Source organism: Phyllostomus discolor, chromosome 4 (assembly GCF_004126475.2).
Source record: "Phyllostomus discolor isolate MPI-MPIP mPhyDis1 chromosome 4, mPhyDis1.pri.v3, whole genome shotgun sequence".
In the NCBI taxonomy this organism is placed as follows: domain Eukaryota; kingdom Metazoa; phylum Chordata; class Mammalia; order Chiroptera; family Phyllostomidae; genus Phyllostomus; species Phyllostomus discolor.
In genome coordinates this window covers 84,235,536-84,262,724 of record NC_040906.2, presented here as the reverse complement: position 1 = coordinate 84,262,724, position 27,189 = coordinate 84,235,536, and the positions used below count along the sequence as shown (strand labels likewise).

The following is a 27,189-nucleotide window of genomic DNA, read 5'->3' as shown; positions in this document are numbered from 1 at the left end:
TCTGTTCAATTCACTAAGAATATCACTGAGTCTAAAGTAATAGTTAAAATCTAAAAATTATATATTTAAAATATCTGCTTTCCCCCAATACATGGTTTGTAAGTATTTCCTCGCATTTCATAGGTTGTATTTTTATTTTCTTTCCTTTATTGTGCAAAAGCTTTTCTGTTTGATGAAGTTCCACTTGTTGATTTTTCTTTTGTTGCTTGTGTTTTTGATGTCATATCCAAAAAACATCATCACCAAAACATGTTCATGAGCTTCTTCCCATTGGTTCTCACCACTTAGAATTTTTATGGTATCTGGTATTATGTTTAAGTCTTTAACCCATTTGAAATTATTTTTTTGTGAGTGGTATAAGATAGGGATCTAATTTCATTTTTCTGCATGTGGTAATCCAGTTTTCCTAATACCATTTATTGCAGAAACTATTTTTTGTCCATTGAATGTCTTTCACACCTTTGTTAAGTATGATTTGACTATAATGAAAGGGTTTATTTCTGGGATCTCTATTCTGTTCCATTGGTCTATATCACTATTTTATGCTGGTACCATGCTGTTTTAATAACTATAGCTTTGGGGAAATAGAGATCTAATGCAAAGCTTAATGTTTATAGTCAACACTTTCATATTATAAACTTCAAAGTTGCTAAGAGACAAGATTTTATTTTCACTACACAAAAAATGATAATTATGTGATATGATAGAGGTGTTAGCTAGCACAACTGTGGTGATCTTATTGTAATGTATAAATGTATCAAATCAACACATTTTACACCTTAAACTTACACAATGCTATATGTCAATTATAACTCAATCATTTTTAAAATAAAAATAATATATTTGTTTTTCAAAGGTATCATTTAGCCATGATGATCATTCACTGGCATACCTGTGAATGATCTCATGACTGTGAGCCATACTACCTACCATATCACCTTTACACAATTGAGTCATAAGCTATAGACTATCCAATAGCATGTGCAATAAAGTTCCCAAGCACCATTTCAAGGACATACCAATCCATTGTTATATAGATTAGTAAAGCAATTTTAATTACATTGTGAATTTAGCTGTCAATTATATACCCATAAAACTATTAGATCTCCCAAGATGTAGAACATATCACTAATTCTTATGTTCAACTATGTGTCCAGTTAGTGCTGTTCTTGCCACTAGAGTACATAGGACAATAACACACTGTCAAGTTCCTTTAAAGCTCAGCATTATTTTAGGATAAACACTTGTATACACAAGATGGACACATATGTCATGCTGTTATAAGCACTCAAGATTCTGAGTTAAGTTGGGTGGCCTAAAGATCTGCTGAGGGCAAGGGAACATTGTTAGTGAAGCCTGTCCAGTGGACACTGCACTTTTTTCTTGAAAATGGACAGTAGATTAATAGCAGTCTTTATTCTCTGACCAACCAGTCCTAGGATAGCATTGAGCACCTTGTAGAACTTCAAGAAATTTTGTCAAGTGGTGAAATTAGTCAATCACTGTAATTTATGTTCTAATGGGTTCTATCTTTAACATTTCCAAAGCAGCTCTTTTCTGCATCGTTATGTGATGGTCCAAATTTAAAAAGAGCAATTTCAAGTTATAATATCAAAATATACCTACATTCAACAACATCAACAAGAGAAGAAAAAAAGAGTATTAAAAAGTCCCAGTAGAGTAGTCATGGTGGAATATTCTCCAACATTCTATAATGCTGTAATGTCTTGCCAAGTCATCACCCAGAAAGACCCCTGTGACCTCCCATCCTGGGTCTCTGGTGACCTGTCTGATTCCTGTTGCTCTCATTTCAGAAGTGGTGAACTGTTTACATACAGAGACACATTTTGTTCTTAGTTTTATTTCTCTTATTTTGTCTGGTTGCTATATTACTGTGATGATCAGTTATTACTAGTAGTAATCATTACAGATGCTTCAAGTTATTCCATCTGTTTCCATGGGGATCATTCTTCATAAAATAAAGCATAAAAAAAGAAAAGTGAGACTCTAGCAGTTTTCCTAAAACCAGCGCACCACGCCTGCTAGGTTTTGCAATCCACAGAGGGGTTGGGGGCCAGGACAGCGCTGTTACAGGCAATAATGCCTGGGCCCAAAGGTCATGGGTTTTTTTTGGAAGGAGGTGTGACCCTTGGCAAACCCCAGCTGGAGGCTTCAGCAGTGGGGCGGCAAGGCGACAGCGGATGCTCAGAAAGTTTCGGGGCAGAGTCAGGCCAACACTGTCCAGCATCCAATTGCAGAAGGTAGCGCTACTCCACTTCTGCCCGCAAAAGATTTCTTCACCCGCTGCATACTGTCCATTGACTATTATGATGAGGAACTTCGCTTCACAGGAAAAAACTTGTCAGGCAGCCACCTACACAGGGACATTGACTGTGGCCCCTGCAGACCCAAACCAAGGCCCAAATCAGGCAACCGAGGTCCAGATCAGGAATGGCCGCAGAGGCGGAAGCAGGCTGAACATTGTGTGGCTTTGAGTGGATGCTCAGCTTCTAGTCCTGGTTTTGGAGCTCCTGCTGCTCATCACAGATCACAAAAAAAGAGTAGGGGGAAGCTGTGAACACCAGGATACCAGAAGGAGACTGCACAACTGCATCTCACAGGTATTCTACCACAGAAGATTACACCATAAACACAGGGAACCAGAACAGATCAATTTAACAAACAGACACTAACGAGAAGAGTCTCAAGAACAATGAGAAGACAAAGAAACAATCCCCAAATGAAGGGAAAGGAGGAAGCCTCAGAAAGAATGCTAAATTAAATAGAGGCAACTCAACTATCAGATGTTGAGTTCAAAACAATGATTATAAGGAAGCTGAGTTCACAATCAGCCAACAGAAACTACAGGGAAGCTACAATGATCTCACTGCAAACTATATCAACATGAAAAAGGAAATAGAAACTATCAACAAAGGACAAGAGGAAATGAAGAATACAATTTCTGTACTAAAGAATGCAGTAGAAGGAATGAAAAGCAGGATCAATGAAGCAGGAGACCAGACAAACAAAGTGGGGGACAACGTAGGAAAAAACACCCAGAATGAGTAAGAAAAAGAAAAGAGGCTCAGAAAGAATGAAGAGGGATTAAGAGATATTCAAGACAATATGAAATGTAATGATATCCATACAATAGAGATACCAGAAGGAGAAGAACAAGTGATAGAAAACCTATTTGAAAAAGTAATGATGGAAAACTTCCCTTATTTCATGAGAGAAAATCTCACACAAATCCAGGAAACATAGAGAGTCCCAATCAAGAGGAACCCAAAGAGGTCTACCTCAAGATACATCATAATTAAAATGGCAAAATTTCAAGACAAAGAGAGAATATTAAAGGCAACACGAGAGAAACAGAAAGTAATATACAAGGGAGCCCTGATAAGGCTAACAGCTGACTTCTCAATGGAAACACTCCAAGCCAGAAGAGAATGGCAAGAACTATTCCAAGTAATGAGAACCAGAGGTCTGCAACCAAGGCTACTTTACCCAGCAAGACTCTCAACAAACATACAAGGCCAAATAAGAAGCTTCCCAGACAAAAGAAGTCTAAAAGAATACACCTCCATCAAACCAGCTCTGCAAGAGTTGATAAAAGGGACTGCTTTTAGGAAAGGAAGGAAAAGAGAGAGAGAGGAACACATGTACATAAATGGCAATGAATGAGCACCTATCAATAATAACCTTAAACTTCAATGGATTAAATCCTCCAATCAAAGACATAGAATAGCTGAATGGATAAGAGAGCATGACCCACACATATGCTGCCTACAACAGACCCACCTCAGGATAAGACACCTGTACAGGCTGAAAGTGAAGGGCTGGAAACAAATTTGCCAAGCAAATGGACAGGGAAAAAAAGCATATCAGACAAAATAGACTTCCAAAAAAGGGCCATAAAGAGAGACCCTGAAAGTCACTTCATAATACTCAAGGAAAGAATCCACCAAGAAGACATAAATATTGTAAATATATAGCACCCAACATAAAATCACCCAAATACATAAAGAAAATCTTAGAGGACTTCAAGAAAGATATTGACAGCAACACAATTATAGTGGGGGATTTTAACACCCCACTATCAAAAATGGACAGATCTTCCAAACAAAATATCAACAAAGATATTGAGGCCTTGACAATGCCCTGGATGAAGTGGACTTAAGTGATATATACAGAGCCCTCCATCCCAAAGAAGTTAAATATACATTCTTTTCAAATGTACACAGAACATTTTCAAAGACAGACCACATGACAGGACACAAAACAAGCCTCAACAATTTCAAGAAAACTTAAATCATGCCACGCATTTTCTCAGATCACAAGGGACTGAAACTAGAAACCAACCCCAAGGAAAAAACCCAAAATACTCAAAATCATGGAGATTAAATAGCATGCTATTAAACAATGAATGGGTCAAGAATGAAATTAGGGAAAAAATCAAAAGGTTTCTAGAAACAAATGAAAATTAACTCACAACAACCCAAAACTTATGGGACACAGCAAACGCAGTCCTGAGAGGGAAGTTCATAGTGATACAGGCATACCAAAAACAATAGAAATATTTCAAACAAAAAACCTAACCCTACCTTTACAAGAACTCAAGGAACAAAAACAACAAAGACAGCCCAGAGCAAGTAGAAGGAAGGAGATAGCCAAGATCAGAGCAGAATTGAATGACATAGAGACTAAATTACAATTCTTCGAATCAGTGAACCCAGGAGCCAGTTCTTTGAAAATATAAACAAAATTGACAAGCCTTTAAGCAGACTCATCAAGAAGAAAACAGAGAAGACCCAAATACACACAATGAGAAATGAAAGAGGAGAAATTACAACTGACACCACAGAAATACAAAGGATTGTAAGAAATTACTATGAAGAATTGTATACCAAGAAATTTGAAAACCTAGATGAAATGGACAAATTTCTAGAAAAATATAATCTTCCAAATATCAATGAAGAAGAAGCAGAAAGTCTGAACAGACCAATAATAGCAAAAGAAATTGAAGCAGTAATCAAAAACCTCCCAAAACACAAAAGCTCTGGACCACATGGTTTCACAGGAGAATTCTACAAAGCATTTAAGGAAGAGCTAACCCCTATCCTTCACAGAATATTCCAAAAAATTCTAAAAAGATGGAAGACTCCCAAACTTTTTATGAGGCCAACATTACCCTAATTCCAAAACCAGATAGACACAACAAAGGAAGAAAACTTCAGGCCAATATCTCTGATGAACACTGATGCTAAGATCTTCAACAAAATATTGGCAAACCTCATCCAATAATACATTAAAACGATTATAAACCATGACCAACTGGGATTAATCCCAGGGATTCAAGGATGGTACAATATTCACAAATCAGTAAACCTAATACATCACATAAACGAAAGCAAAGACAAAAACCACATGATCATATCAATAGATGCAGAAAAAGCATTTGATAAGGTACAGTACCCATTTATGATAAAAAAAAAAAAAAAAACCTCTGCAAAGTGGGAATAGAGGGAGCATTCCTCAACATAATAAAGGCCATATATGAGAGACCTTCAGCCAACATCATAGTCAATGGACAAAAACGAAACTCTTTTCCACTAAGATCAGGAACAAGACAAGGCTGTCCACTTTCACCACTTCTATTCAATATAGTATTGGAAGTTTTAGCCACAGCGATCAGACAAGAAAAAGAAATAAAAGGAATCCAAATTAAAAAGGAGGAAACAAAACTGTCACTGTTTGCACATGACATGATAATGTGCATAGAAAATCCCATAGACTTGGGCAAAAAGCTGATTGACCTAGTAAATCAATTTGGCAAAACAGTGGGATACAAAGACAGTATCCAGAAATCAAAGGCATTTATGTACACCAACAATGAAACAGCAGAAGCAGAAATCAAGAAAAAAATCCCATTTGAAATAGCAAAAAGAAAAATAAAATACCTAGGAATAAACCTAACCAAAGAGGTAAAAGTCCTGTCTTCAGAAAACTACATAACACTGAGGAAAGAAATCAAGGAAGACACAAACAAATGGAAACATGCACCATGTTCATGGATTGGAAGAATTAATATCATAAAAATGTCTATACTACCCAAAGCATTTTACACATTCAATGCAATACCTATTAAAGTACCAATGGCCTATTTCACAGACATAGAACAAACACTTCAACAATTTATATGGAATCATAAATGACCCCGAATAGCTGCTGAAATTTTGAGAAAGAAGAGTGAAGTAGGAGGGATCACAATACCTGACACTAAACTATACTACAAGGCCACTGTAATCAAAACAGCCTGGTACTGGCATAAAAACAGGCATATGGACCAATGGAACAGAACAGAGAGCCCAGAAATAAACCCAAATTTCTATATTCAATTAATATTTGACAAAAGAGGCAGCAACATAAAATGGGGTAAAAATAGTCTCTTCAACAAATGGTGTTGGGAGAACTGGACAGCTACATGCAAAAAAAAAAAAAAAAAAAAGAAGAAGAAAGAAAGAAACTAGAGCACCAACTTACACCTTACAGAAAAATAAATTCAAGGTGGATAAAAGACTTAAATATAAACCATGACACCATTAAAATCCTAGAGGTGAACACAGGTAGGAAAATCTCAGATATTCCATTCAGTAATATTTTCACTGATATGTCCCGTAGAGCAAGGGACATAAAGGAAAAAATAAACAAATGAGACCTCATCAACATAAAAAGCTTCTGCACAGCTAAAGAAAACAGTATCAAAATAAAAAGAGAACCAACTGTATGGGAAAACATATTTGCCAATGATACCTCAGCCAAGGGTTTAATCTCCAAAATACATAAAGAACTTACATGACTCCACTCTAAGAAGACAAGCAACCCAATTAAAAAATGGACAAAGGACTTGAACAGACACTTCTCCAAGGAGGATATACAGAGGATCCAAAGACACATGAACAGTGTTCAATATCGCTAGCTATCAGAGAGATGCAAATTAAAACCACAATGAGATACCACTTCACACCAGTCAGAATGGCCATGGTAAACACAGCAACAAACAACACGTGTTGGAGAGGTTGTGGAGAAAAAGGGACCATAGTGCACTGTTGGTGGGACTGCAGACTGGTACAACAACTATGGAAAACATTATGGAAACTCCTAAGAAAACTAAAAATGGATCTGCCTTTTGACCCAGCAATTCCACTGCTGGGACTATATCCTAAGAACACTAAAACACCAATACAAAAGAACCTTTGCACCCCAATGCTCATAGCAGCACAATTTACTATAGCTGAGTGCTGGAAGCATCCTAGATGCCCATTAGTCAATGAATGGATCAAAAAACTATGGTACATTTACACAATGGAATTCTATACAGCAGAAAGAAAGAAGGAGCTCCTACCCTTTGCAACAGCATGGGTGGTGCTGGAAAGCATTATGGTAAGTGAAATAAGCCAGGCAGTGAAAGACAAATACTATATAATCTCACCTTTAACAGGAACCTAAAAAACAAAACAAAGAAACAAGCAAAATATAGTCAAAGACACTGAAATAGAGGACAGGCTGACAGTGACCAGAGTGGAGAGAAGAGGGAATTTCAGGGCAGAATGGGAAGGGTTTAGAGGAAGAAATTTAAAGGACACATGGACAAAATCTAGGGGAAGTGTGGTAATGGAAGGGAAGTGGGGAGGGATGAGTGGGCGGGCTGGAATGGGAGTAAAAGGCAGAAAACTGTACTTGAACAATGATTAAAATAAAATAAAATAAAAACTACAAAAAAAAGTGAAAAAGGAAAGAGAGGCAAAAAATAACTGTGATCAACAAAACCTCATTGTACACACATATTTGTCTTTTCACAGAGCCAGGAAAGAATGAAACACTGCAATTTTTCTATCACAATACTTGGAAGGAACTCTACAGATCATCAATATCCAGGTTAATTGAACTTAAATCACTGTGGGGAGATGATTATAGTCTTTTGAAAAATGTGTCTATTCACTTATATGCCTACTGTAATAAAGCAAGTCTATATTAAGGTCCCTGGGGTCACTTCTGGTATACTTATGTATGTTGACAAAGTGAATTTTTGATGTCAAGGGTAAAAGCAGCTTAAATAATCCTGAAAGCACTGTCTTTACCACTCATTTACCATTTACACATCCATAGCCTAGTGATATCTCTTGTCATTTTGCATTGATAGTTATTTAATTTTTCATATGTTTCTATTTTATCTTGCCACTTAATTAACAAGCAATAACTGCTGGGTAAATGTCCATGTGGGAAGAGATTCTGTGGAGAATGGAGGCAGATTCTATGGAGAAGAGCAAGAGCTTAGAGACCTTGGGCCTGGGACCCTGTATGCCCTGCACCAACTATATTCCTAGTAGAGACAGTTCACCCTCTGTAAACCTCAGTCTCTTCTCTGTAAACTGGATAGAATCCATGTTAGGTAATTTGTGAGAAATTAATAGAACACACAGGGTTGAGACTTCCTGGCTCAGAGCAGGTGATTAAAAATTCAAACTGCTACAAGTCATTCTGATGAAATGATTTAGGGAGGATTAGGAGGGAGAATCCCATTACTAGAAACAGTTATGGGATCCTGTGCTAAGGAGTCAATGCCACCTTCCTCTTACCTTTTAAAGGAAAGGAAGACAATTAGTATAAAACAATATCCAACGGTTAAAAAGTTATCAGAATTCCATTCTGAGTTGTGTTTCCTCTGGGGTAGATCAGCCCAGCTGCCTATGGGTGAATCTATTCATGCCTTATGGAAACCCCTGCAGAACTGCTGCTTTCTGAGCTTCTGCAGTTTAGTGGAACAAGCATCACATTCTCAGCCCCTGGTATGGCTGTATGCACTGTGCACTAGCTTGAGCAGACACCCTAGTGTGAGGCCAGGGGCCAGATCCAGCCATGATCACTATTTTATTTGCTGCTTGTGCCACACTTTATGAACTCATGATCTCATGACTGTGATCAGACTTGACTGTGATTTATCCTCCTGCCTCACTGGAATCTTTACTTTTTACATACCTTTTGGTAGTTTATTTTTCTCTTTGTGTGCTTTAAAATAGGTGTCAAGATCAAATAAACCTAAGAAATCAGTTTTATGGTCTTGGAGGGTATGTTTTTGAATGAATTCCATGCATACTGCATCATACTTATTTGTTTATTGCTTGCTGTTTTATTTAAGAAAAAAATTAATAAATGCTTAGTGTGTGCAGAACGTTATGTTAGGGACTGAGAAGGTAGTAGCTTGAGGGGCACAAAGCTGAATGACATTCTGAGCCTTAAGGCATTCATAGCTTGTTCTGGGGAAGAGTCCCTATTGCAGCTGAAAGCTTGGTGCTTTTGGAGCAGGAGAAGAAGGTGTGGACCAGCTCCATGCCCTACCCTCTGATCAGGGGAGAGGAGAAAGGGGCCTCCAAATCCATATAACCTGATGCAAAGAGGGTTGGGCGCTGGTGCACAGACTGTAGTTGCTGTCAGAAGTTTTATGAGGTCTGTAGGAGTGTTTTTGCGGCAGGCACTATTGTGGTGCTTCTCAGGAAACAGCAGACCACTTACATAGGGCTATTTCAATCTCTGCATCTGTCACTTGCTAACTGAGCAATGCTGACATGCTCTTCAATCTCTCCAAACCTACCTTTTCTCAAAAAAAAAAAATGAGAACGGGTTTCCACCTCACACTTTATTATGTGAATTAAGCGAGATCAACTCTAAGATGATATAACCCAGTACCTGTGACACAGGTTCACAATAAATAGTAGTTTAGAAGAGCTAAAGTAGCCAAGATTGAACTCAGGTGGATCCATAAGGCAGTGCACTAACTGCAGAGATCTTGCCTTAGTACTGAGAGGGGATAGTCAACACCTTATTTATATCTTCTCTTCTCTTACCAGGTCACAGAAAGAGATAAGCCTTCTGTAAATGTAAGAGTGTCTGCTTCCTCTTCTTCATGGTTTTTATACTCTGATTTTGGAGATTATCAGCAAATACAAACAAAATTCCTCAAAGAATAGAGTAGAATTATCTCTCTTTTTTTCAACTCACGTGTCTGGTCTGGAACACATATGTGCATTTTCCTTCTGTGTCCACTAAAATTGCTTCACATACAGAAAGGGCCTTATTTTCCTGGAAATAATAAGCAAATCTAACACCTAGATGTTCATATTCAAAGGCAATTTGCTACAAAAATGAACTAGACTTCTTTTGGAAAATAGCTGAGTCTGGGTCTAGGCAATGAAACTTCAAGGTAACATCTTCAAATATCTTGTGCTAGAAAGCAAGAAAGTATTCCAAGATTAATGAAAGCATTTAAAAAAGACATAGGGGCAGAAATAAAGGAACCTTGGCTAGCTATATTAAGGGCAATTTTAACATAAAAATAGAATGATAATAGTAACAACATTTTTAAATGGAATACTTTATGGGTTTGTAGTGATACAAAGGGGAGTGAAGTAGGGAGAGAAATTTTCAAAGCTCTTCTGTGGAGAAGAAGGCAGAATGACAGCTACCGATTAGAAGGAACTGTATAATGAGAAAAACACTTGAAAATTATCATGTAATCAATTCTATGGGTTAGAATTATTAACAGATTGTGAGGAAATATTGGGGAATGAGATATTCCCATAGAATCACATAGATAACTTCATAATGTAGAGGTCTAGTAGAACTGCTTTAGCCAAGGGATGGAAGCGAGCCTCCCCAGTATGACCCAGAATGATGTCCTACCCCTCATGACAGGATGCACTGAGGAGAACACTCACTACCCATGAGGTTATCTTGCCAAAGTATTTTAATGATGACAAATAAATTTAAAAAAAGACAAAATATGCTTTCTAGTCCCATCCATGCTGTCGCAAAGGGTGGGAACTCCTTCTTTCTGCTGCATAGAATCCCATTGTGTAAATATACGATAGTTTTTGTTTTGAACTGGAAAGCATTATGCTAAGTGAAATAAGCCAGGCGGTAAAAGACAAATACCATATGATCTCACCTTTAACAGGAACCTAAATGATAAAACAAACAAACAAGCAAAATTAACCAAATACACTGAAATAGAGAACAGGCTAGCAGTGACCAGAGGGGAGAGGAGAAGGAATTTCAGAGGAAAAGGATAAGGGTTTACAGGAATAAATGTAAAGGACACATGGACAAAAACTAGGGAGGGGTGGAAATGGGAGGGGGGTAGGGATGACTAAGGGGTGAGCTGGGATGGGAGTAAAAGACAGAAAACTGTGCTGAAACAACAATTAAAAGAAAAAAGAAAAAATATGGAATATTTTACTTAAGAGATGCCTTGTACTACTCTTCAGAAGTTACTGTCATGAAAAGCAAAGAAAATATTGAATAATATGAGTTAGGGGATTGAGCCTTTAAATACAAAGAGACTGAAAGGACATAACCATTGCATTCATTGTGTGGCCCTGGCTGGGTGGCTTAGTTGGTTGGAGCATCATCCTGGAAACTAAAAGCTGTAGGTTTGTTTCCTGATCAGGGCACATATAGGAGGCAACTTATTGATGCTTCACTCTCACATCAGTGTTTCTCTGTCTCTCTCTCTCCCCCTTCCTCTCTTTTTGAAGTCAATAAACAAATCCTCAGGTGAAGATTTTTTAAAATATCCATCATGTGGACAGTGATTCAATCCCAAATAAAAATATAAAAACCAGACAATGCTATAAAAGACAATAGGGATAAGATACACTATATGTTGGATATTAATTTAATTAATGTTTATTTGTATGTATGATTCTGATATTGTGATTATACAGAATAATATCTTTGTTGTAAGAGCTACAAGCTGAAATCTTTAGATTTAAATTATTATTATGTCTACAAATTATTTTCAAACAGTTCTATAAAACAGGCAATTATAAGGAGGAAGGGAGGAGAAAGAAGAGAGTGACACAATAAGAGAAAGAGAGATGAGGGTAGCACAAATGTGCAAATGTGGCAAAATGTTAACAGTTGGAGAATGTAGATAAAAAGTATAAGAGGCTTATTTTAGTGTTTTTTCAACTTTTCTGTACATTTGGATGATTTAAAATAAAAACTTTGGTGAAAAAAGTGAGTGCTTTTCATAGGTCTTAACATGCAGCAAGTGCTCAAAATCTTCTACTATGCTCTAACAAATCCATGTGCATCTGCATGTGCTCTTACACACACACACATACACACACACATAGCTAAGGACTAATTGGCCAAACAACTATCAAATAGCAAAATTTATTATCAAATTCAAATAGTCACACCATGATAGCATATTCATTTTCCAGTATATTTCAATATATTTCATTAATATTGCTTAATTAATATTCATGAGTGATTTTAGTGTGTCCGATGTACAGTCATAAAAGTTATTGCTTATTATTATAATTACTGCATCCTAAGAAACAAGAGTCAAGATTTCAGGGCATAAAGTGATAGAAATAGGCCCTGGCTGGTGTGGCTCAGTGGATTGAATGCGAGCCTGTGAACCAAAGGGTTGCTGGTTTGATTCCCAGTCAGGGCACATGTGGGCCAGGTCCACAGTAGGGGGCGTGCAAGAGGCAACCACACATTGATGTTTCCCTCCCTCTCTCTCTCCCTTCTCCTGTAAAATTAAATTTTTTTAAAAAAGTGATAGAAATAGTAAATAATAGCTACCATGTATTGGGTATATAATACCAGGCATTTTTTAGTATGGATTACATTGATTATTTCATATGAACCTCACAACACTTTTAAAAATATAAGCTCTATTATTAATAATGGTATAGGAAACTGAGTTAATTAGTAAAGGGGGATGAATGCAAGAATAGGCAAATAAATGAGAAAAAAAACACAGTGAAGCCACCTTCCCATCTTGGGCCTGAGTCTTTTCTTCTCGTCCATGTGGTTGAAATCAACTGCTATGTTGAAGGGATTGTGAGAGGATTTTCTCTAACTGCCAATTAAAATTTTTGGTAATTCAGAGGTGACAATGCTTTAATTTCAGGATAAGGCTACATATTTATGACTTAGTAAATGTATTTAATGGTTTAATTTACAGGATATTATGCCACCTGCTAGCCTAGAGATACCAGCTTTGCCTTATAGACCAGCCTTTTGGAATCCCTAGGTGGACAACATAAAGTATTAAACAAAAAAGATACATTTATTTATTTTTGGTTGGTTATTTTGTTTTACTTATGCTATTTCATTTTCTTTTCTTTCTTTTCTTTTGTTGTTGTTTTTCAATTACAGTTATACCTATTATCCCCCCATTACTCTCCTCTGCCCTACCCACCTCCACCTCCCACAGTGAATCCTACCCTCCATCGTCTTTGTCCATGGGTCCTTTATATATGTTCCTTGATGACCCTTCCCCTTCCTTCCTCTAAACTGTTATTCTTCTTTATTTGAAAAAATGTCCTCTGGAAAACACATCATTCAAGGAAAATAAAGTGACCCTTTGAAACACAAGTGAAAATACAATTGTTCTTCCACCTGAATAAATTGATAGTGAACCACAGCACATGTCACCCATGTGTGGATCCCAACCAGGGAAGGACACTTTGCTACTGGGACATAGCCTTTGGGCTCCTCCCCAGATGAGCTGAACCTGTAGCCCATTAAGGCAGTGGATTAGTTTCCAAGGGAGGGAGGGGAAAGACAAAAAGAAGAATGGCCTACATTTTCTTTGCCACCTGCCCCATGTCAGTCACTGCACCATTGTTGAAATGTTAACTCATGTAATTAACTACATAGCAATAATAAAGGCTGTTATTATCACCCTCTACTTCCACAGAAAGAAGATGAGATGCAACAACCAAGGGCCTTCCTTGTGGTCCCACAGACAACAATTATAATAATTTTAATTATAACTTGGAAGATGTAATAAGCACAGGCATTGTTCTAAGACTGTTAATTAATTCATTTGAGCTTGCATATCCTTACAACCATGTCCTTCAAAAACTGTAATTCACACGTACAGAGCATGGAATTTATACAGATAAAAGATGAAGAGGGAGATATCTATGTTTATATAAGATCATCCTGGCTGTTGCATGGAGGATGAATCAGTGGGGAATGAGTGGGGAAGGCTAAACACTTGGGTGTTTTTTACTACAAGGACATGAAATTGTAGATTCTGTGGAGCTGAAAGACCATATCTTAATCATTTCTATATCTTTGGTGCCTCACTAGTGCCTGGCCCAGCAGAGAACCAATGCACATTGATTCATAGTGATAGAGGAATTGTTGCTACCATGCTTTAGGGCCCCTTGCAAAGGCTTTAGATCTGATGTCTATAAGGAAATATTATTTTTATGACTTATTAGCCTCATCAACACATTTGGAAGACAAAAATTATCTCAACTGTTTCACAGTGATGAATCTTCAACTAGACCAGTACCCAGTAGGTAGATAGCACAATTTTTTGAACTCTGTAATCCAGTGACAATTTTCTGGCCAGATTCCTTCTGCAATAAAGGCTATCCAATTTATGATTAAAACATTTTGAAGTCTTGAGCCCAATTTCTTCTTGTGGAAGAGTTTGTCAAGCAATGAAAGTAAATACTTCCTTTTGGTGTGTATGTGTGCATGCATGTGTGTGTACATGCATGTGTGTGTGTGTTGGGAGAAATATTCATGGTAGAAATAATCAAGAAGATTTCAACAGAAAGTACAAGGACACTACTTCATTACAGATGAACATGACACCAACAACCCAATTATATTTTTCTTTGGTGTAAAATACAGCTGCCAAAATTATAAAGCTCAGTGAGAAGTACATGTCCATAAGTTATCCCATCTTATGTCATAGGTGGCTCTTGTTTTCTCTACACTGCCTGATCCTTGTACAGCCCATTTGTAAACTGTAAACTCACTGAATATGGTCCAACTCTAGGAAGCAAGGCTTACTACTGTTACTCCTAACTGGATGGACATAATTATTTCTGTCAGTAGTTCATATTGTAACCTATTATCTGCAATCACGCTACAGTATTATGTGCAGGAATATTAGAGAGGTTTCAAGTATGGCTTCTCTACATACTCCCTTATACATTCTTTGATGAGTTTTAGTGAAAACTGAGCTTGCTGCCATAGGAGTGAGAAACAGCACCATGATAGGGAGAGTATTAAGATATGCAGACTTGTAAGGAAGTTTCATTATGAGCTGTTTGAAAATGAAAAACTAGTTTTGCTTTAGAGATTTGACTAAACATTCCTTGCAATCTCCTTGCAATTCCTGATCCTTTCTGTATGGGTGTGGATGCCTGAAATTGGCATTGTACTCATCAAGATAAGAATTATGTGTTTTTGTTAGTGGTTCAAGACAAACACCTTTGCATATTAGTATGCATTTGTACTTTACAGAGGAAAGACAGTGTGTCGCTGTGAAAGATCTGTTAATATGTTGCCAAGATGTCTTAACATTAAAAATGGTGAAATATAAATTGAATAGAATAAGTATAAATGTCAAATTCTAAGGAAAATCCTGTCAAGGTGCCTCATCCTTCTAACTGTGCTTTATTGATAATGGAAACTTCCCCTCAGAAATGTTCCCTTCAGGCTTCTAGAGCTTCAGAAATTTCATGACTATATAGACATCATCTACACTGGTACAGTAGTAAGTTGGAGAGAAGGTACAATTAATTATTACACCATAATATTGGGTTACCCTATTTTATAACCATCTACTTTTGGGGGCTAGGAACTCACCTATATTGTAATCCTAACATTAATCTTGAAAGGTAGCCATCTTTTTCAACTACATTTTATGAATAGGGAAACCAAGATTCAGAAATGCTGAACTGATGCAGACCCTGGTTTGTGGGGTCCTCATCATTATGGATGAAAATGAGACATTCACACGGATTACTTAATCTGGTGGAGGAAAAGGGACAGCATGGCTTTTCTCTCAAGGGAAGCAAAAGCCTTGGCCCTCGCTCCAATGATCTTTTATTGTCTTACTGGGCACATTACAAGAAGGTCCTCATTAACTATGTACAGGCTCACTTTAGGTGGTTACCTTATACAGAAAACAAAGGAGAGGATGCTGGTAATCACATCACAGAAGAGGGATATTTGCAAATGAAAAGGCAAAAGTAGTTGGACTGCTTAAACTCATCCTTGGAAGGTTTAGCATGGATTTTAGGACATTGCTTTGCAGTAATTGTACTCAATTCACAGTGAGGGAATTTTAGCAAAAAGGAAGACTCAGAAGCCCAGGAGCATTGCAGGCCAGATTCCCCACAGGAAAAACTATCTGTGGGTGTGGGTCCTGTGCATCTCCAGGAGCTGGGCCCACACCACACAGAGTGGCCTCTCACACTGAACGAGTTGTCCAAGGTCAGATAGTCAGCAAGAATGTGCCAGCAGTGGAATTTGAAATCCATTGTGATTACAAAATGCCTGTATTTAAGAATGGGTAGCAATGAAAGATCTTGAAGGTAATGAAAAGGGATACTTTTACTCTTGCCTTTGCAGAAGAGGTTGCAAGGAGTAAGAATGACTGAATCTAAATTATGATTAGACATTAAGGTAGAATCCACGGCACCAAACTATTGGGTTAATTGAGCAGAGCCTTAGTCTAAGACAATTTATGGGAAGGAAGGCGGAGAAAAGGAGAAAGGTAAAAATAAATCTTTAATTTGGCGGTGATTTCTCATAGTTTTGTTTACACTAGGACTCATGAGAGTTTGTGTGAAATAGATCCAGAGATTCCTCAAATCCTGTGCCTCACTTTCCATCAAGGAGCTCAGAGTTTCCATCAGGGGGCACACAAATAAACACTGCTAGTTATAATGCAGTGTGATTAGTGTCATGGTGGACATGTACAGAAAATGAGAGGAAAGAGAGTAGAAGCACCCAGACTGCTGGAACTCCAAGGTTATTGTGCAGGTTTGTGCAGAGAAACAGAGCCAACAGGATGTAAGTGTATTTATAAATTTATCTCTCCTTTCTTCTTCCTCTCTCTCTGCCTCTCTGTCTCTCTATCTCTCTGTCTCTGTCTCTCTCTCTCAATGATTATGGAGGCCTGGTAAGCCCAAACTCTATAGGGTAGGCCAACAGGCTACAGACCCAGAAAAGGGTTGCAGTTCAAATCTGAAGGGCATCTGCCAGTAGAATTTTTTCTTTCTTAGGAGAGATCAGTCTTTGTTCTGTTAAGGCCTTGAACTAATTGGATGAGGCCAACCCACATTTGGAAGGGCAATTTGCTTTACTCAAAATCCACTGGCAAACATGTTAAACGCCCTCGTGGAAACATTAATGATGAAGTTTGAACAAATATCTGGGCACTGTGCGCCCAGATAATTTCAGCCTAGCTGAAATTTAAATTAATCATTTCACCAAGGAAAGCAGGAAACAACTGAGAAGTTCCATTCACCTGTCCCAACTCAACTTTCCTATATGGGTACTTCAGGCACTCATTCATGTTACTATTATTTACTGTACTCTTCTGTCCCTTCACTCCTATCTTTTTTTGAACTGATCCTAGTGCCCAGAATTCCATCACTTCCTGAGGGCATGTAATGCACCCTGCAAGCCCACCTCATATTCATTTTCACCCAGACACATAATTCAAAGTCCTCACTGGATTCCTTGTTGTATTAAATTCCCTCCTTTGTACATGCTCAATTAGACTGACATCACCAAGAAAGACCACAAATTTTACATAATTGGAGAAAAATGTCCACATCCACGCCAGGACATTTTTAGCACCAGGAAATGGCACAGGACCCAGGTGTCCCTTTTAACAAAACATGACTTTTTAGTATGTCACAGTTTATCTTAGTTGTCTACTTGCCCTCCTGTTATTATTAATCAATTTAGTGACATTGACTTTTAGAGTCAGTTAGTTCTCTAAGTCAGTGTATGTTTTTTGTATTCATCTTAATCTCACTCCCATTTTAACCTACAAAGAAAGGTCTTTTCTGCTTCAGGTTGGAGTTTATTGATAAAGTCCATGCTTTATATATTTACAAGGTTTTAAATTTTTTCCTTACCACAATCTTTGATTTTTGATGAGTTCTAATTATTTTTCCACAGATTTCTTTGGACAGTTCATTAAACAGGCTAACATGGATATTTTTCCATTTACCCCACCTGATGTGTTTTCCATGCTCTGCAGCCTTTTCTGTGCCCAGGAAGACTGACTGAAAGCATTACATCAATAAATGCCCTTGCCTTCTGAGTTCTATCAGTGTTCTCTCAATGGAGACATAGGAAGGAGACTGGAAAGAGCCAAGAAAGATTGAGGCCATTCTCTAAGCTCTTTGCTGGCTGTTTTCTTATAGGAGTAAACAGCTTCTCCACACACTACCATTCTTCCCGCTCTGGAATCACTCGCTTCTGTGAGTCTGATAATGGAAACAGTCCCTCTCTTACTAGTCTGTAGTATGGTCCTCTTCCCATCATTTCTTCTTGTATGTTCATACCTTTATAAATAGTCCCACATGTGATAAAGACATTTGACATATCCACTGCCTTCAAGATAGGGGAACAGTGCTAAAAGCCATGCATGATATGAGGATGGTGTCTTGTTGTTGGAGCTCAGAAACTTCACCTTTCCTGCAGGAACAGTAAATAGTCCTGCATGATTAAGAATTCTTTTTTTTTAAAGATTTTATTTATTTATTTTTAGAGAGGGAAGGGAGGGAGGAAGAGAGAGAGAGAAACATCAATGTGCAGTTGCTGGGGGTCATGGCCTGCAACCCAGGCATGTACCCTGACTGGGAGTCGAACCTGCGACACTTTGGTTCGCAGCCCACACTCAATCCACTGAGCTACACCAGCCAGGGCTGATTAAGAATTCTTTATAATAAAATCATTCTTTTTTTTTTCTCCTGGAATTGAGAACCTTGCTGGGACACTAGAGTTCATACTGTGAATCTTCAACAGTCTCTGCTTGCACCTTCTTAAGACAGTTTGAGTATTTTTTTTTCTATTTAGTCAGCCTCATGAGTTTTTCAGTGTTCTGAACTAGTGACACAACTTTGTGAGTTTGGTGACTCCCACAAATGTGTAGGTACAAGACACCATGTAACTTTGTTTTTGACATTTATTTGTTCTTCCTTAAAACATCTTTCTGTGGCTCTTTTCCTGAAAGCTGCCTCACTGTACAGGTCTTAGAGATGCCTGAGTTAAGCCCTGACTGCATACTGCCAGTACACACTACACATACCTGTCATATCAGCCCTATCACTGTCCTTACATTTTAATTATTGTTGTGTCTTCCCCATGATAAGCCTGTGATGCAGACTGTTACTGAAATGATACTGTTATGGCTTGGATTTTGTTCCCCCAAATATATGTAAAGTCCTAACCCTCAGTACATGTGAATAGAACCTTAAATGGAAATAGATTCTTTGTAAATGTAATCAAATAAAGACGAAATTATACTCCATTAAGATGGACCCTAATCTAATATGACCAGTATTCTCATAAGAGAAGAAAAAATAGGCACACAGTCACATGATAGGAGATGATCACATGTGAACTATGTCACAAGTAAGCAGGTGAAAGCCTCCGGGAGGTAGAAATTTAAGTGCTGCTGCTACAAGTGTAGGAAAACCCAAAGTTTACACAAAACACCAGAAGCTAGGAAAAGGCAAGAAAGGTTGCTTTCCTACAGGTTTCAGAGGGAGAATAACCCCGCAGACTCCTTGATTTTTTAAAATTTGTACTTATTGGGATGACATTGGTTAATAAAATTATATGGGTTTCAGGTGAACAATTCTATAATATATCATGTGTATGTTGTATTCTGTGTTCACTACCTCACATCAAGTCCCCTTCCATCCCTATTTATCACCCCTTTACCCACTTCTACCTACCCACCCTGTTTCCCTCTGGTAATCATCGCAGGTGAAGGAATTAAGCAAAAACAAATACAAACAAAGGAAACCCTCATATACATAGACAACAAGGTTCCTTGATTTTGGACTTCTAGTCTCCAGAGCTGTGAAACAATGTACTTCTGTTTTTTCTGTCTGTTCTTAATCCACTGAAATTGTAGAATTTTATTATAGAAGCCTGGAGAGGCGATCACAGATACAATTTTATAATAGCAAAAATTAGCAGTTCTCATAGTGCCTGGAATGAGCACATTTATATTGAGTTGAAAAGAATTATAAATTATTTAGATGTTAAAAGTAGGCCAAATGTGTATTTCTACAGAATTCTTGTTTTCCTCATTTGTAACTATAGTCAATCTTCCAACCAAACACTGAGCCTCCCCTCTCTCCCACTGACTAGTCCCTGAGTAAAGTAATTTAGTCTTGAGTGCAGCACACTGTCAAAATTTGTAGAGGCCTAGATTTAGTCCACTTTATCAATACTTCCCTACATCAACTTATTTTCCCCATGCACAGATCATGTTGGCTTAGATCCAAAGAGACAGTTGCTTCTTGAGCTTTTAAGAATTTAATCTCCTGTGGTAGGTGAGATGCACAGAGTTAAACCTCCAGGAGGAGTAAGGTGCCACCTTGCCTACAGAAATGGAGAGCCAATGCTCCCCAAGGGTATGTTTTAAAGAGAGATGCTTTTTGGATTTGAATTTACTGTATCCACAACAAAAAACATCCTTCTTCACCTCATGGCAGCTATTTGCAAATATCTGCAGACTTCTTATGAGAAATTTTCCCTTTTCTGGTGAACCTCACATAATCTTTCAAGTAATCCTAAATGAGGATGGCACCTAGCTTCTGGTGCATGTAGAGGAAGATAACCCAGACCTCTGCCTGCCAGGACTATTTATACTACCCAGTATATGCTATTGAGAAAGGTAGAGAATAGTAACTTGGTGTTTTCACAAATGGGAATTAAACACAGATCAAGTCTTCTCTTTACATTTTTCTCTTTCTTTCCTTCCCTCTCCTTCCTGAATATCTCTTGTCACACTTTTGCTAGTGTCATAAGTCACTCATACTTAAGACCATTTAACATTTTACAAATAGAAAAACATGGACTAGATTATCATTATATTAATATACTAAAATATTTACCAGTTAAACATGAGAATTATATAATTCCGTTTATTTAGAGGCTTGTTTTAGGAAAACAAAAACAAAAACAAAACCTGTATATTTTGCAACTGCAGGTGACCAAAAATCACATTTAAAAGAAATGCCCAATCATATATAATGAAGCCCATCAACTCTACAGCACAACCCTGGGGTCCTGATCTCTTCAGGACCACATCAGCAAAACAGGTAGTTATATGCAAGTAAACATTCACCTTTAGCCATTCCTAGACAACATATCAACATAAATCTTAAGAGAAGTCTTCCCAAAGACGAGCAGAGAGTCTATGTAAATGAGACTTTTATATTAATTATATTCTCTGTGTCTCTGAACTTACATTATTTTGGAGTGTTTAAAAATTTAAGCTATATTTAATGTACATATTTTAATTTCAGTGTATATTTTAATAATATAAGTGTTAGTGTGGGTAGTAAAATATTAATAAAAGGGCTCAAATGAAACCAGACATTATTAAGCATAATAAAGCAGAGTAAAGTAGAGAGACTGTTTAATCTGGAAACTACAACTTCACAAACCCCAGGGGATCACATCATTGACCTGCAAAGAGGATTAACAATTCCATCCCCTGTATGGGGAGGAAGGACAGGCTTTTCAATCTTCCTGTTCAGTGGCACAGACTTTCAGGCAAAGTAAGCACATGCGGCAATAGGAGCCAAGATGGCAATTACAGAGGCCTAGCAGTCCAGCCTGGGAAAAGGATTGGATTGGATAAAAGGCATAGCACCTGGAAGATCTAGGAAATGGATTGGTTAGGGGGGTGGACCCATCAGAAACCTGCAAAAGCTTGGTTAGTCTGAAGAAGTGTCTGATCCTTCCCAAGCCTGAGATAATATACTGTATTTTTTGGACTATAAGATGCACTTCCTCCCCCAAATTTGGGAGGAAAGGGGGTGCATCTTATAGTCCGAATGTAGCTTTATATTTGCATTGGTAAAATATTATTATGTTATTAAATATTTTATGTTATATTTATATAACATAATATGTTATGCTATTAAATATTTTATTTCATTTTTTGCTTCAAAATTTTTTTTTCTTATTTTCCTCCTCTAAAACCTAGGTGTGTCTTTTGGTCCAAAAAATAATAGCCCAAGCTAACAAAGAGCTCTTTCTCTCTCTTTCTCTTCCCTGGTAACACATGCTCCTCCAGTGTGCTTATTCATTTCACAGCAGCCATGTGGATCTAGTAGCCACCTGAAGCTTGCAGCAGACTACACAGGCCCCAAAATACTAAGTTTTAATATGGCACAGGATCTCTGGACATTGTCCCTATTTTTGACCCTGATGAAAACAAAACTGGACTTTTTTTCAGAGCAGGATAGACAACAATGGGGCATTGGGAACCCAAACACAGCTTTCTGTTTCCACGCAGATAAATCCTGTCACACCACAACCTTCCATGTATGGGTCTCTCAAAATGTTTTCTTTACAGTCCTGTGAAACAACATGATTTCCACCAGCAAGATAAGGACAAGTCTATGCTAGTCTATTAAATTTATAATTTTAAAATATATATCTAAAAACACACATTCATAGAGAAAACACATATACATTCACAGAAAAAAAATTACAAGAAAATTCTAACAATAAAATAACATTGGAGATCTCTGAACTGTGATTTATAGGTGACTTTAACATTTTATTTATACTTTTTCCTTAATTTTTAACAATTAATATTTATTTATTTTATAACAAATGTAAAAGCACCGTTTAAAGCAAAACATAAGCAATACAAAGTACCTAATTAATGTTTAGTGATATAGATTATTATTAATACAGAAGCTTCTGTTTGTTTCCCAACTCTTTACTATTAGTTCCAATATTTATTACCTCAAACAAGTCATAAAATTCTCATACTCTTTTTCCTTCTATGTAAGGTAGAGAGGAAAATATCTACCTTAGATTTGCTTTCAGGAGTCAAAAAGAATGATATTTCTCAACTCTCAGTTTGGTTCTCGAAGTTGGTAGGCACTGATCATTCATCAGCAGGCACTGGTATCTCCTTTGCCTTATTCTGAAGCCAAATCACTGCCTTGGTTTTTGGTAAAGTGTGAACCAGGGACAGTTTTCATCAGAATCACTTGGAGAGCTCAGTAAAAGTGCAATTGCTGAATTAGAATTTTGGGGGTTGGGATGTCTATATTTTTAGCAAGAACATGTAGAGATCTCTATACTAATTACATTTTGAAATAACCAAGATCCACTGACAACTCCACATTGTACTTGACTAGATTTTTGAACCCTGTATGTTACCATAACCATTAAAATAAAACAGCAACACAGTTTCTAATTTATGTTATAAAACTGTTGAGAATAGCTAGCATATATGTATTTTGCAGGTGAAGGATTATGGAAATGCAATAAAATAGCATTCAATTCCATATAACTAACATTTTCTGCAAAAAAAAATGTGGCCTTTTGTATTCAGATGGGCAAATTGCTAAGCATCCTTAGTTATCATTTTTGCAAAAGTTTGCTTGCATGGCTACCTGTGATATTGCATGCTATTTTCTCCAATTTTACTGCTTCATGAACAACAGTGGCTGTGTCTTATTACTCTGCATATGCTCAGTTCCCGGGACAGTGTTTGGTTACTGAAAGAACTCCATAAAAGGGGTCCCCTTGTTGAAAAAAAGCCTGGGGACAGAGGACTCAATGAACTTTGATAGTCTCCTACTTTTCTGCTTCACTACATAATTCTTCTGGCTTCTCCCAAAGTTAGTTCTTGAATCAAAAATTGTGGATGTGCTAATTAATGACACTCACAGTAGAGAAAATACAAAGCTGTATTTTATTAAACTATTATGTCACATTTTGGTTTGTGGAATTATTTTTTTCAAAATAAATAATTTAATGACCATATCTTATCTCTAAACCCACGTAATAATTGACTTTGACTAGGATCTTCTGCACTTTAGAATGAAGTAAGTGGCAAGATAAACAAAATTGCCAGAAAAAAAACAAGTATAGCTCACTTTTTTATTAGTAGGCATCTATTGGATAATTAGTCTAGTTGCTCCAGTATACATGAATGTGTCTAATCCTTATAACTCTAAAAGGTACAAACTACTATTCCCATTTCACTGATGAACAACTGAAGTTCCAAGAGAATGTGGGATTCACAGTCCTCGGGGTCAAACATAAATCAAGGTTTTTCACTTTCTGAGTCAAGGTTTCCTATTAATTTTGACTTTTGATTTTTGTCTGGTGATTTTCATTTGCTTTGTTTTTGACATTTGAAAGAGAAAAATGTCCTTGACAAGTTCTACAGAAAATGCTTGATAATTAATTATTGGTTGTGGCAGAACATCAAGACTGTTAATAAGTTTTCTTCACTCATGAAAATAACCTAGCTGCTAATTCAATTATTTATTAAAATATCATTTCCCCCTAGAACTTGGCCTTTTATTTGCAAGACTGTCCCTTTGCTGTGGACCATCACACAACTAGACAGAGTGCAAGTAAGAATTCTTCATCCTTACCTGTGACATTGCAATGCACTTGGAGAGGTCCTAGCGGCCCACTGCCATCTGGGTCGATGTAGAAGAAACCAGCTGTGCTCCCTTGATGCCTATACACCTCGCAGGATCGTTCATAGAGAGCTGAGAAGACACAAAGGCAGCAGGAAGGAAATTTTGCATGGTTCTATATATTCCTTAGATGAATCAGTGACTTCTGTTTATATTGATTGTCAATGTTAACTTCTTTCTCTTCTCCTATAACCTTGGCTTTATCCTGAATCAAGTGTTAACAAGACAGCATCCCAATACTTAATAGGCTCACATTCTCCATTCACCATAACAGTCATTCTTCAAACCAGCTCAGAGGTCACATCCTTCAGAAGGTCTCCCCTTACCTCTGCTAAGTCCCTTCTCTGTTCTGAAACTAAACATATATGGTCATGACTTTTTACTAATAAAGTAAAATGGCAATTTTGTATTTATATATATCTAGAGCTCAACACAATAACTAACCTATCGTAGGTACTCAATCAAGTTTATTTGACTTAAGTATTTTCTGAATTCCTTTTTTTAAAGATTTTATTTATCCATTTTTAGAGAGGGAAGGGAGGGAAAAAGAGAGAGAGAGAGAGAGAAACATCAATGTGTGGTTGCTGGGCATCATGGCCTGCAACCCAGGCATGTGCCCTAGCTGGGAATCGAACCTGTGACACTTTGGTTCGCAGCCCGCGCTCAACCCACTGAGCTATGCCAGCCAGGGCTATTTTCTGAATTCTTAAAATATGTCAACAATGTTGTTGCCACCAGACAACAGGACAGAAAGGAGGTAATCAGCCTGGGCCTGATGAGCTTGCAGCTTGGTTGTAACCACAAAGGTCTTTATGTGTTCAGGGAAAGACAGGCACAGGTGCCCTTAGATAGGGTACCTTGACCAATCTGCAGACATAAAAAGTAAAGAAATCTCATTATACCAACACAAATGAATCCAGTGAGGTGTAAAGGAAGCATTTGCTGTCTCACACATGAGAATTCAGGGTATTGCCTGAAGCTTTAGACAAAATAGTATGACTCAGAGACACACATACACATCCAATTGTGTCATCTTCCCATGCTTAAAACACTTCAGTGCCTCCCAACAGCTTTACAGGTAGAGCACCAGCTCCTCACTTTGCCAACATGTTCCTGTGACAAACCATCCCAGGAGAAGGAAGCTACAGTTTGTCATGATCAAGTATGAGGGTTGTATCAAATACTTCATCATCAATAAATTATAAATATCGAGACTGCTGCCCTGGCTGGCATAGCTCAGTGGATTGAGCGCAGGCTGCGAACCACAGTGTTGCAGGTTCTATTCCCAGCAAGGGTACATGCCTGGGTTGCAGGCCATAACCCCCAGCAACCGCACATTGATGTTTCTCTCTCTCTCTCTATCTCCCTCCATTCCCTCTCTAAAAATAAATAAGTAAATAAAAATCTTTTTAAAAAATAAAAATAAATAAATATCAAGACTGCTTATGTTTTTATAACTTAGAGTGAATTCAAGGTTATCTTTGTACTCACAGACTTTTCTTGCAGCCATATACATTTACTAATGTAGGAGATATGTGGGAGAGTTATAGTAGCACCCTACATACTGACCATAATATATAACCTATTTCTCTTTTCTCAAACCTGATAATACATCTGGGTGGAAGTCATCTCTATATATGGTGCTTCTCTCTAGCCACTCCTGCACATCCAGGATAGCAACCATGTGAAAGGGTTGATGCTGTCCCACCCAGGCAGCATTTGGTGGGTTACATAGTGGTTAAGAACTTGAGCCCTGGGGTCAAATTAATTTTGCCTTATAAGGCTGTGACTTACTACCTATGGATAAGCTAATTCCCCCCTTGCTACGCAGTCACTAAACTAATTCATTCTATCTTCACCTTTTGGTATTCTTATCTTGCTCATGAATTCATGTCCTCTCTTTGAACGTGGGCTGGACTTATGGATGTGCTTCTAACAGAACAAGAAAAAAGTGATATATATATATCACTTCTCCGATAGATATATATATATATCTATCAGAGAAGTATATATAATTGCCAAGTCTTGATTATAAAAAGACATTGGCTCCACCTTGGGTAATCCTGAATAACTCACCCTGGGAACAGTCAATGAGACATGTCATAGGAATGAGCTCTGAAGCACAGCTCCACCATTAAACACTGAAATGATGACAACCTTGATTGATATCTTAACTGCAGCCCTATGAGAAACTTAACCAGAAGCACTCAGGTTCTAACCTATAAAGTGGTGATTTCTATCATTTCCAGATGCTACATTTTCCTGTGATTCATTATGCAGGAATAGATAACTAATAATTCCCCAAATACTAATTTTCTCATGTGGATATAATTATAAAAAGACCTACCTCATACAATTGTAGTAAGGATTTGAAGAGATAATTCATGTACAGTATTTAGCATAGTGCTTGGCACATAAGAATTTCTTGATAAATATGAACTATTATCATTATTATTTTTATTATTATTGCTATTGTTACTGTATTGTTTTATGCAATGTGGTCTCTTCTTTTTTGTCAGTTTTTTGTCTACTTGAATTTTTTTAGCGATTTATTTTAGTGAGAGTAAACTTTGTGATTTTAAAATCATGAATCACAAGGCTCATGAAAAACTGATAGGTCCTACCTTCTCTCTGT

At 37.4% G+C, this 27,189-nt stretch overlaps 1 protein-coding gene across 1 annotated transcript in view; it reads right to left on the bottom strand.

The window, feature by feature from the left end:
- Positions 1 to 27,189, bottom strand: part of CNTNAP5 (contactin associated protein family member 5) — a 959,167-nt gene that overhangs the window by 296,281 nt on the left and 635,697 nt on the right. The window contains exon 12 of the mRNA XM_036022576.1: positions 24,507 to 24,626. Coding sequence (XP_035878469.1) covers positions 24,507 to 24,626 — 120 coding nt within the window. The remainder of the gene's footprint in view (positions 1 to 24,506; positions 24,627 to 27,189) is intronic.